The sequence below is a fragment of the Chroicocephalus ridibundus genome, chromosome 4 (assembly GCF_963924245.1).
Source record: "Chroicocephalus ridibundus chromosome 4, bChrRid1.1, whole genome shotgun sequence".
In the NCBI taxonomy this organism is placed as follows: Eukaryota; Metazoa; Chordata; class Aves; order Charadriiformes; family Laridae; genus Chroicocephalus; species Chroicocephalus ridibundus.
The window spans coordinates 47,152,639-47,165,508 of NC_086287.1; the positions used below are offsets into that span (position 1 = coordinate 47,152,639).

The 12,870-nt window shown below is 35.5% G+C and overlaps 1 protein-coding gene across 1 annotated transcript in view; it reads right to left on the reverse strand.

Moving 5' to 3' along the window:
* Nucleotides 1-2,443: 2,443 nt before the first annotated feature.
* The window catches only part of MYBPC3 (myosin binding protein C3), a 66,314-nt gene continuing 55,887 nt past the window's right edge, over nucleotides 2,444-12,870 (reverse strand). Inside the window, exons 30-35 of the mRNA XM_063332045.1 lie at nucleotides 10,045-10,184; nucleotides 9,119-9,278; nucleotides 8,418-8,554; nucleotides 5,623-5,809; nucleotides 4,457-4,499; nucleotides 2,444-3,851 (exon numbers count right to left, since the gene is read on the reverse strand). Coding sequence (XP_063188115.1) covers nucleotides 4,489-4,499; nucleotides 5,623-5,809; nucleotides 8,418-8,554; nucleotides 9,119-9,278; nucleotides 10,045-10,184 — 635 coding nt within the window. The 3' untranslated portion in view covers nucleotides 2,444-3,851; nucleotides 4,457-4,488. The remainder of the gene's footprint in view (nucleotides 3,852-4,456; nucleotides 4,500-5,622; nucleotides 5,810-8,417; nucleotides 8,555-9,118; nucleotides 9,279-10,044; nucleotides 10,185-12,870) is intronic.

Below are 12,870 nucleotides of genomic sequence, written 5' to 3' on the forward strand. Positions count from 1 at the left end.
GGTAAGGCTATAAAATCAGATTAGTAAGTAAGAAAATAGTTGATATAGGCTTGAAAGTGACAGTCTTTGGGAATTCTACTCAATTTTAGAATTGTACTTGAAGAAAAAGATGGTTTTCCTAATGTATATTATGCTTTGGCTTTTGAATTATTTTTTTTTTTCCTGGGTTTCATACACTGTTTTTTTTCTTCCATTTTATGAAGCATTGGTCAACCACTAACTTCTTTTTCTGTTATCTTTTGCTCATAGAATAATGGTCAGGATTTGAGCACTAAGGCAATCTCAAGTGACTAAAGGAAATGAGGAGTTCTGGTAAGGCTTGCTTGTGTTTGACAGTTTGATTTTATCTTGTGGCTTTTATAAAGAATATTAAGTGAAGCTTCCTATTGCCAGGAGTAGGTAACCATGCTGAAATACAGGATGAAACACAAACAAATTAATACTGTGGTGTGAAATGTGTGTTATCCTGGGCTAAAGTGTCAGCTGAGTGATTATCTGTTTAGTAGGTAGTGCCGTACTGAGAGAACGAGCTAGTAGGAGTACTGGATATGATATTTCTTGTTTTAATATTTTTGGGTTAGTTGATCTTCCTTGTAAGTGGTATCTTAGTTCAAGTGAAGCACTGGGCTAACTTGACTATTTCTGTACAGCATGATACTGTACCTTTGGTAATGCTCTGCAACATCCCTAATGTATCAGCTAAGTCTTAAGTACGTTAATTTCATGCATCTAAGTATCTCCATTCCTGCTATATAGTTTGTAGTAACTTCTTTGACAGAAAGGCGTGTACACTGAACTGGCAGCAAGCAGGCTGAATTGATAGGTTTTAAATTGAAATTATGGTAGCATCAAAAGTAAAAGTCAATTTCACATCTGACTGGATAGAAATAATAGGTCTGAAGAGGTTATGCTTGGAAGGATATCATATGGAAGGATCTTCTACTTGAGCAGTAACAGTTTTTTGTCTTGGGGAAAACTACTAAAAGGACTTCAATAAGACTGTTGTTTTTGATAGTAGTTGCTGTCAGCTGTGAAAGGCACTTAATATGCTAAAAGGGAATGCTAATAGATAAGAATTTTTTAACTTTGTGAGCTATGTTAATAATTTTTTTACTATTGATCTTACCTTGTACACTTCTTTCTAACAGTACTTAACAACTACAGGGTAAGAATATTTCCTGTGACATTTAGAGATAAGTCCATTTGATTTTTGCATCAAAGGAGGTCCCATACAGAAAAAAAATAGTTAAACCACTTTTTTGTCAAGTAGTCTTTCAGGTGTGATGGGGAAAATTGTGGTTTTAGCCTGCTAGGTTTGGAAGAAACTGCTGAATTTATGTAGTTTTGAACAGATTGGAATGGAAGTAATTTATTTCTTAAAAGCATGCAATTAATGGGCAATTAGTGAACTATACATTCAGGATCAATACCAGCCATGGAACAAATACTATATGCTTGCAAAACATCAATAAACACCTCTAACTTTCTAAAGACCCTTCTAGAACTAATCACAGAAAGTTCAGATCTTGCAGGCATACCTTTCCCCTTTTCAGTGTGTGAAGAGTAGTTAGCATTTTGAATTTTCAGAATTCATGTTTTCAGGAATAATTTTTAGAAACCTAACTAGAGACTGCTGCTTTTTTATAAGTATTCAGATTTGGTTTTGGCTCACTTCTTGTCATTGAAAGTTTTGAAATTAAAAACTGATTTGTGTTTTTCATGTAGAAGCACAGCATTTTCTTAGAAGACCCTATAGAATTGATTCTAACTATTTGGTGCTACCCTGCATGAAGTACTCCAGAAATAGTGTCTCAGCCAGTTTTTTTGAGGAGGCATTTCTTTGATTGTCATTAGTATGAGGACTTCTAAACAACAGGAAGTAAATCTGTGAGCACTGGAAACTTATTTTTTTATATATATGGTAGAATTTCATGCTTGAAGACCATTTAAACAACAAAATTTCATGAAAAAATTATTGATTAAGATCTAGCGAAAGCATCAGTTTGCAGTATGCTGCTTTTCAGAGCTGAGAGGTGAAATAAATGTTCACTTGAGAAAGCACTCTGTTCCCCATTTTACTCATGTTGAACTGCTAAGAACTGAGCAGAAAATGCCATTTTCTTAGTGACTCTTGATTTTTGTACTCTTTCAGTATTGTACCCTATTACAGCATGAAAGTCTACTCTCCTCACAAAACACCTTTCTGTTATAGAATGTATTTGGTATAGCACCTAACTCTCCATAGGGTAAGCTGCCCTTTGTAATCTAAACTTTTGCAATTCAGTTGCTGCTTTTCAATAGACACAGATGCTGAGATGATCCTCTCAGTCCACTGCATTCTGGTCAAAGGCTCTTTATAATACAGGACGTTCCTGACTTGTATGTGTCTTATTTTTTAAACAATAGTGCTGCTCAGAAAATGAAAGTACAAAACAATGTGAACTTGTTTGCACATTTTCCATTGTTTTTTATTTATTTGTTGAATAATAACAATGTGCAACAGACAAATGTTAACCTTGGATACATTGACTTTGGTTTTAGAGGAGTACCCTTCTTTGTTCTGATACCATAATAAAGTAATTAAAATACACATCTCATTATCATCAGTGGTTTTATTATGAAGCTATATTTGCTTGTTTAGTACAACTAACATGCTGTGTCAGACATGCTTTCCAGTCTCAACTCGCAACTCCCCTTGAGACAGGGGAGTAGTGTTACTTCAGGTTGTTTGTGTTGACTCTTCCAAAAGGTGATGCTTCCTGGATTAATTTCATCTTCCCACCATCTCTTGTACTGTGATTGTGAAAAAGTACTTTCCAGCCAGAAACTACTAACAGCTACTGCAGGTCCAAAAAAACCCCACCCCAAATACTATTCAAACTACTAGGTGAGAAGCTAGAAATGCTGTTGTGTCATTTGATAGACAAAATTATCTGCAAAAATATATACATACCATTCATAGACTTTCAAAAGCCTTCAGTAATATTTGATGACTGTAAGTTATTGCATTCATAACAAGCTTTTTGTTTTGAAAATTTCTATTTATGTGCGAATAATCTTCCTGGCTGCACCTTTCAGTGTTTCATCTAAGGTACAGGATTGTCTCTGTAGCTTAGTATGATGTCTATGATTGGTTGCAGAAACGTCTAATAACTGGAAGTCTATGCTGGTGTCTTTTAAAAAGCTAGAAAACCAGTAGTGAGTAATTATCAAAGAAACTATTTTCTATATAAAGCAGAACAGTAGCTTTAGCCAGATATTCCAAAATGGTGTGTTTCAGATGTGTTTCTGCAAAGATCTGCTCAAGAGTACTGAGGTGAATATTTCAAGCACTGACAGTAAAAGCAGTAGGAGTGAGTTACTTTCTATTGTGTAGAGATTAGTATAATGAAAGGTGATTAAATATTAGAAATAATTTTTAGTGTTTCATTATTCTGAGGTACTTGTTTCTTATGAAGAATATCAGAATTCTGAGAAGAGAAAAATGGAGAGAACTGTAGAAGTGGGGAATTTGTGTCAGGCATTAGGAATGGACTGGGTTTGCATGTAACTGCAAAACTCATTTTTTTTTTCAGTCATATCTTATTTATGTAATGGGGGACAAGTTTTATCTTGACTTCCCTGAATTTCTTCACATGGCGATGGGGGCAATGTAATGAAAACAGATGTGTGTATGAAAACAGGAAATATTGTCTGAAAATATGTTGAGTAAGCAGGACACTACAAGACACTGCTGCCTCCTAGTACACATATATTAAATGACATTTAAGATGAGCAGGACTCCTAAATGTAACTGAATTTTTCCCTCATTTGTTTCTTCAATTTTCTTCTTTTCAAGTTCCATTCCAATGCTGCAACAGAGAATGGGGAGAAGGATTTGTTGTCAAATACATTACCTGATTGTTTATTATAGCTATATAATTTTTTAAAAGTCTAAAATGTACATTATAATTCTATATGTATTGTAATTTTAACTGTGCTGGCTTGGTTGAAGTAACGCACACGTATTCACGCTAGTTAGCTCTGTATTAATAAATAAGTGTCCTAGAGGGAGTGCTTGTAGTGAGTTAAGAAAAAAATCAACAAAGTATTATGTTATTCTTGCACATTTTTACACTGGCATAGCATATTAAAGGTTGAGACCCATGAAATCCTGACTTTAAAATAAACCAAATAAATTACCTTGCAGGAATGTGATCTTAGTATAATTTTTGAAAAAACAAACAGAAATCAAAACAAGCACATGTACGTCCTGCCAACATTACAAAAATTCCATAAAGTCTCTAACACCTGGTGTAGTGGGAGGTGTCCCTGTCTGTGGAGGGGGTTGGAACTAGATGATCTTAAAGTTCCCTTCCAATCTAAAAAATTTTATGAACATGTAATGACTGGTTAACCTTATATTTAACCAAAAAGCCATTGCTCCTTTATCCAGCTGAATTATTTTGATTCGTACCTTGACTTGCAGATGAGTTGAGGCTCAGGGTTTTACTGAGGTGCTGGAGAATGAAAAAAAAATAATTTAAGATATTATTAGACATTGAAGGATGCTCATTTTAAATTGAGACTGGGTGCTGAAGGTGAAATATGGAAGCTTTATAGTAATTGCTTTTATCTGATGCTTCCAAGGAGATTTAATGTTCCTAAAGCAAGTTTCAGAAGGTGATTAATAATAAGCTTTGATCTACGTCTACACTGTACAGTATAGCACTGAACAGAAATACTTGAGCTAGCCATTGAACTGAAAGTAGTGTGTCTTAATAAGCTGCTGCATAGATTAGCTAGACGTTTCAGAGTTCTTAGTCTGAGTTCATCATCATACTAATGCAGCTAAATTGCTTGCCGCCAAGACCCCAGTGAGGGTATTGGTGCCCAACACTGCAAGGTATACTGTGTACACATTCCTGACTTAGCACTGAGTAAAATACTGAACTCTGTGCTGTGTAGAAATACCTTCAGGCTTGCCGTGCTGAAGATGGATCTCCATCAGTGGCTGTTACACAGATCGCTTTCACAGCTTTTTTTGGTTTTGATGAGCATTTAAAGTGATGCTTTATAGGTTCATATTGACAAATAGATACATTAGTAGTGGCTTTACCAAAAATATTTAGTCAACATTTCTTACTGTGCTATAAACATGTGACTCTCTTTTTCCTGGCCCTTTTGACAAACAAGATAAACTATCAATGTTTGAAAAAGGTGTGTGATTTAGCATGCACTATGTTTTACGTATGTCTAAGGGCTAATACCTTCATTTAAAACTTTTAATTAGAGAGTATGGCACAAAGGATAATAAAATTATCCACAATGCAGTGTTTGTAGGTAGACCTCCATTCCAGTGTTAAGTATCTTCTCTAGAAATATTAAGTGAGAAGTATAATAACTGTCTACCTTCAGACCTATATTACATAGTGAGTAACGTAATTCTGTCATAACAGTTTAGAATGAAAAACACAACCTTTCTAGTGAGTGTAATTAACAACCTTTTTGTATACCACCAAACAAGTCACGGTTAGATAAAAGGGAACTATGATTTTTTTTTTTTTTTTTTAAATCTATCTGTTGCTCATCCATTATTCTTCATTGGAGTATTAGTGTTATCCATACAATTCATCTGATTACCTCTGACGTCCAGTCTGCACTCTATTTCAGCTTCACCACACTCGTTAACAGCTTTACAGGTATAACAGCCACTGTCAAATGGAGTGGGTTTCCGGATCTCCAGGGTCAACACACCCTGTTTACTGAACATGCGGTATTTGGCATCCCCAGAGAGATCCATTTTGTTTTTGTACCAGAATATCTTTGGCTGAAGAAACAAGAGAAGAATTTTAAAATAGAAGGTAGAAAATCGAAGACTTACAGCTGATCTTACAGCTTTAATTTAGCTATCAGAGTTATGCATTACAAGGCCTCTATATTACACAGCAGTGTTAATAATTTTTCAAGGAACCTCTCCTCATTCAGTGCAAACTCGTGAAACTAATAATTCATATGTTCAGTATTTACTCTCAAATAGCACGTAGAGAATGTAGGTTTGTACCCTATTTTATTGCAATTTAAAAAAAACACCCTACAAACCAGCTACAAACTCCTTTCTTCAGGAGTTAATTGTGCTTATGAAAATATATTCAAATGATTCAAGTATCATACAGGAGGGGAATTAAACTGCACAGATTATTACAGCAGAAGTGTCATAAAGGTCCGTGGATGTTGGGTCGTCAACTTGGGATGCCAAGGTTTAGGCTGGGAAAGGATTTTCTAAACCATTTAGCATATCTTTAACAGCTTCAGGAATCTCAAAAAGTTCCTGTTAGCTTCAGCTGAGCAGTAAAGGGGTTGGCGCTCTACCAATTTAAGCCACTGTGTTTTTTTTTCCCAGTACCTGAAAATGTGCCTTTAATTTTTATAGATGAGATTTTGAAAATGAAGTCTGATATAAAGCAAACTGCTTGTGTTTATTTCAGGCTTGTTAGTACATATAATGAAGAAATAGGCTTTAAAGAGTAGAAAACGAAGTTCTGTATTCATCTGTTTTACTTCCAGAATTAACATCTTCTGTTTCTTCATCCATTAAAAAAATAAGACTGCCGTACTGTTTTGTAGACTCTGTTCAAATCTACTGGATCACTTGTGTCTTTGATGTGTGATACACAATTTGGTGCATCCAAGTTGCCATGCTTAATTTTCTTTAAAGACGTCAGCTGGATTTTTTCCTGCCTTAGAATTTTTTTGCTGCTTTTTCTATAGCTGTTTTATCTTTCTGGGTGTATGTCTTTTATTTCAATACTGCTACCAGGGCATGAATATTGGCTCTGCTTGAAGTGGTAACTTTTTCTTGCCGTACAGATCATATCTGACGTATACTTGATAGCCTATAGTTATTCAGAATTGGAAAGCTCTATCAATGTAAGCAACTCTCCATGAAAAAGACCTGTTGCAGAGTTCTGCAGTCGGTACAGAAAGTGTTTGTTAAGGTTAATTTGGGCAATGCAAGTGCAAAAATGTATCTGGAAAAGCTGCTTTAAGATTATGAGGCGTACTGAAGGATAAGGACTGTTTGTATCCTTCAGGCTAGTGTGGAAGAAAGAGCTAGCATGCTCATATTCAAAAGCCTGCGACTACTGTATTTAACAACTGTAAAATACAAAGTTTATCTTAGAATCTTCTTAAAACTGTGGAAACAGAATGAAGTGGATACAGATGCACAAAAATGTCAGTTAACTAAGAGGGAACATCATTACTAACACTGTCATTTCATGATGAACCTAAGCTGCAGCAGCTATTGGAGGATGGGTTTTGCCTACTGTTGATGGAATTTATTTTATAATGCTCTTGTTATTTTGCAGCTATTTATGTGGATAAGCTTCCATTTCATATTTGAGTTTTTTCTGGGGCGCCTTCATCCAATGAACTGTAGCAAATGATTGCATTAAGATTATCTCTTTTTTTCACTTTTTTTTTTGAGTTAATTTGAACTTTGAGCAATTATCTTACGTGTTTTGCTGTGTAGCTATCAGATCCTTGCACAGACATGAGGAAGGGAGAGGAGCTGAAAATAAGCAGCAAGAAGGGGAAGGGAAAAGCATACTGCAATTTTTGTGATTGTACTAATTTAAATTTATGACGAGATTATGTCATAATATGGTAAATTCCTTCACTGTAGACAAAAAGCCTATTTCCCTTTTTTGAGAAACCTAAATTTAGCTCCTAGCTGATACAGTTTTTACTGCTTGTTCCTGACCCTGACAAAAAAGTACATCTTTTTGTACTCTTTGAAGAGACTTCAACAAATATATTTAGACTGAGAAAATATTCCTGTGAGATTAAAAAAAAAAAAAAAAGCCCCAAAACTTCACACATGACAGCAGGTCTTATTCTAGTTAATTTTGCAAAGTAACTCAGACTCTCAAAGAGTTACGTGGATGTATTGACATAACAGAAGAACTGGTGTTCCTATGTATCATTTAGATTAATGGAACAGTATATTATGTTAGCTGCTGTTTTCTTGAAAGACTGGAGAGAACAAAATATACATTTTGAGAAGATACTGTTATTGTTGTTTACTTTCTTCAGTGGGTAGATTTTATGTACACATGGTGCATTTTCAATGGCTATTTCATGGTTAACATAAGCAATTATATTGCATAATGGCAATTTCGTGGTTAACATAAGCCATGGCTGTCCTGTCCTCTTTCTCCTTTACTGTATCTACCCACTGCTGCTGTGCACAACCACAGCAATGCTTGCATCATGCATTCTGGTTAAGCATCAGTTATGAGTGAGGTGGGAGATAACTGGGTGACCTTTACTTAATATGGTGATGTTACACTCCAGTCACACTGAACTGGCATGAATTCTAAAGCATCATCTTGTTGTGTTGCAACAGTATCAATGACAATTGATGTAGTCTGTACCTTGGGGATTCCTCTTACAGCACAGCTAAGTGTGGTGTTGTATCCTGCAATCACAGAACGGTTTACTAAAGGGTGAGTGAACTTAGGAGGTTCGGAGAAGTCATGTTCTTTGTAACTAGGTGGCTTATAAGTGGTGCCTGCAATTCAAAGAAACAAAATAGTAAGAACTGTGTTTTCAATTTTGTTGACTTGTGTACAATCTATTTGTCATTTAATTTTCCTGTATGACTTAGAGAAGCTTCAAAGCTATGGCATTTATGATATAACAAATCTTTAAATTCATTTCACTCTAAAGTACATCTCAAGTTTAATACTTTAGTTAAAGGTCCTGGCAATCATGGGTTTTTGGCTTCTGTTAAAAATATGGAAGCCATATGTCTGCAGGGGAAGTCTTCACCACAGATATCTTAAACTTTTAACCCCAGAGCATAAATAGAACCCTCCAGTTGTATTATTTTAAGAAAATAATATAGTTTAAGAAGACTGTGTGATTAAATATTTTTGAACAGATGTTCGTGTTAGTGCAGGAGATCTGCCTAGATAAGGGCTCCTGATGCTAAAATACTTTATAAGTGCTAGTTAGTAAGTAATGAAAATATCTGTAGTGGTGCATCTAAGTAATACTGCATTTTTCCATTTACCAATGTATTACTTTTGGTACTTAGTAGCTTTTGTGATCTTTGTTTTGAAGAATATGTTACCTGTTTTTTGGATATAGGCAGGATTTTTGGTGGTTGCAGCAGTTTCACTCAATCCACACAAATTTTCACTGAAGATTCGAAAAAAATACTCATTTCCCATAATCAGGTCTGACACTACACAGTTTGTGCGACGATAGTGATCAAAAACAGTATACCATTCCTGTAACAAGACTATACTGTTTAGAAAGATGCTATGAGAGGTCAGACATGGTGCTATTTTTTGTATAGAGAGATCCTTCTTGCTACAAGGAAAAGACAGGTAGACAGGTATTTAACACTAGCCTGCAAAATGAATATTATGTTGCTTTCTGTGAAGATCAGCTGATCTGTTTTCTTACTTTTGTTTTCTAGCTGGCATGATAGTTGTATGAATACTTGCATTTTGAGAAAAAAAATATACTCTTCACATTTTAGCCCTACTCATACCTGGGGAACCTGATATAGGAAGTGTCCTCAAAACATGACTACTTGATGGGGACTTCCATGAGAGAGACATCTTCCAGCTTGACTAGCACACATACCTCTCCCAGTATATACCCTAGTATGCCCAGCACCTGAGTTCAAGTCTAAATCTTCCTCCCTCCCCTTCAGTTTTCCCCTGCATTTGTGAAAAATATAATTTCAAATAAAAAATATAATTCCACCTGCTGATTAAAGCTGTCTGTCCAGTCACCACAAGAGATGGGACAGTCTAGGTCTCTCTTTTTACATTTTGTACTGGGCATTTTCTACAGCACTATACTTAGCCTTTTGGTTCTTTTTAGACTCTATTCTTCAATCTCTAATTGCCTCTGATATGCCATAGGACACCTTGGACACACAACTGAGGGTTATGAATTTAGCTGTTTTCCTCAAGTCTCTGTGTTCCCAGAGCAGGTAGTAGTTTAAACTCCATATAAAGTCACTGACTTGGTGCAATTTCTTACCATTGTCTTTTTGTCAGCTTTCTGGACTGTGTAGCCCAAGATCTGGGCGTTGCCATCATCCTGTGGAGGTGTCCACTCCAGGGCTGCATTAAATCCCCAAACATCTACCAGCTTTATATTCTGAGGAGGACCAGGCTTGTCTGCAGAGGAGAGGTGAAAAAAACCCTTAGCTTCTGGTTCAAGATCCAAGAGCTTTGTCATTTCCTCCCGTGCAGGGGAAAAAATAGAACTTGATAGCAATCTATAATTGTTCCATAGCAGTACACTTCATTTATGTGAAGTTGAAACTGTAAACAGGAAAGTTGGGAAATTTTCAAATACCCTCTTAAAACTTTTCTGGGAGGCCTGAAACCTACTGAGAAACAGACAACACAGTAGAATTAGTAACAGAGGAACCAGGCAAACTCTTCCTTAAAATGGAATAAGAAATTTGTGTTGTTTGGATGGGTGTGATGATAACTATTTTACTACCGTTTTATTACTTTGTTACCTCAGTACAACTCAGACATTTAGGTATCCTGAGAGTAATATAAACAATAAAGGCAACTGGGTATATTAAAGAAGGCCAGCCATTTGGGACTATACCTGACTCTTCTTCCTGTTGCCTCAGTGCTTGTCAGCTTGCCCGCTAGTGAAGTTTCTCTGTAATAACTTTTCTCTCAAAGAGGTACAGAAATCAATGTCCGTTTTAAGATACTTGGAAGTATATATTATAAAATGATAATTTTCATTTTTCCTTCTTTTAAAGATCATTCATATTTATACTGCTGCTGTTTAGTCAAATGCTGTAACGTTTAAATTAGATTTTTTAAGTAATATTCCTGTATGTTTTAACTTGAAGGTGCTAGTTCTCCTTTTTGATATGTTAGATTGCTGCTTGCAGTTACCGGGCACATTGGGGAGGTGACCATTAGGCCTGGGTAGATGGTCTTGTGATTTAGTGAAGGACAGTTCAGGATCATTCTAGATAGCTGTGTGGAAACTGTCTCCTCTTTTTGTAGCTAAGCTGGAAAAATGAAGAAAATAGTAGCAATCTGACAGATGTAGGTTTGAGATGAGCAAAGCACAAAGGAATGTAATTATAGATTGCTTGTAATTTAATTCCTTAAAGAAGGATATGCAAACCAGTAATAAACCAGCCTTTGACTGTTATTAGGGGAAGAGTGTCTTTCTATGTGAAAGCATAATGTGCTAATTCTCCTTTCACTGGCACACTTTGGAATCAAAGACTGCTTTGTAATTAGCTTTAACCCTTTTTGTCCTCCTTCAAATTCGTAAACACTGGAGCCAGCTAGAAGTTCAATAAGGAATATAGAAAGCGTTGCGCTCGTTCCATTTATTGTCTTCTTCCTTCCTCTCTTATACTAACACTTCAGAGAAAAAGCTGCCATCTTGTGTGTTTCTCAACAGCTACCGATTTCAGCTAAAGCCCACTTTCTTCTTCCCTGATTCTGAAGTAGGGAATGGCAATGTGTTGTCAAATGAACAGCATTGCTTATGAAGATGTGGAAAAGTAAAAGAAAAAAGCTAGATATATTTATAGATGTGTAACTTCATTATACAGAAATCAATTAATCTATTCTGACTTGAAGATAAGAATTTTGGATACTAGAGATGAATACCTGCATGGATATGAAAACTGCAACAGTATCAGTGGGCAAAGCTCTATGAGCCCTGAGTAAGTATATTATAATCTAATAGTAGACAGATGTTGTGATGTTTAATAATGTGTTAATTATTTTCAGGTCTACCTACTGTTATAACCCTCCACAGCATCCGCCTAATTTTACAAGTATTTTTCCTGTGAGCTTACCTACAGATATATATTTACACAACAGTTGTTTTTTTCTTTTAAAGGAATGCTTACGCAATGCTTTGTCAAAAACTGTGGACATCTTGGTGATGGTAATTAGTTTTAATCCTACAGGAAGAGATTGATAAATGGAAGAAAAACACAGTCTTAGGTGCAATGAAAGGAAAAAGTACACTTTTGGGGAGGCCTCACTGAACAGATAGATTTTTGTAGCCTTATTGCTCCTAGTTACCTAAAAGCAATTATCTGGGAACCTTTCTTCAAAACTGAAAACAATGGGATGGCAGGTCATTTGTTAATTCGGTAATCTGTTGGAAGAGTTAGACTTCAGGAATGTGTCTGTATGTGTGTATTCTTATATATTTGTTTATGTACGTAGATATAGATATGATTGGGGGCAACAATTTCAGAGTATGACTTTATTAAGAACAGAAAAACAGTTTAAGCCTTAACCTGCTATGAGATTAATGTGGTAACAACTCAATGATGTATTAAATAATCCCTTTTAAATAAATTATTACATCTACCCATGGTGGAATAAAGAAGAGTAGTGTACTGAAAGCCTCAACACTTGTAAGGCTTTGTAAAGGATAATCTTACAAAAGGTAGAGATGGATAAATTTGCTAAATGGATTTTTATATTCCTGGTCTTTGTGGTTTGATAGGATAATGCAATCTGCAAGAATACCTATGCAAAATTCCTTTGTAGAATTGTGGAATATTCCTTTCTCAGTACTAACTGGTACATCTCTAGCTGGTAATTTGAACAGAGGATGGGAAAAGTCAATCCTAGTGATGCATCTGTAGCAAATTATTTTCCTCTGTAGGACACTGTGTTAGAGTGGGGATTTCTATTCTGCGGAAATACTTGGCGTCCCTCAGCACAAGCTCATCTGAGGATTTTTTCATATTACTGACTTTTATAAAATGGGAAGAAGAGATGAAATGTGAATGATCTTTAGAAAAGAAATTTACATTTACATTTTCAAATAATAAATAATGAGAACAATAAA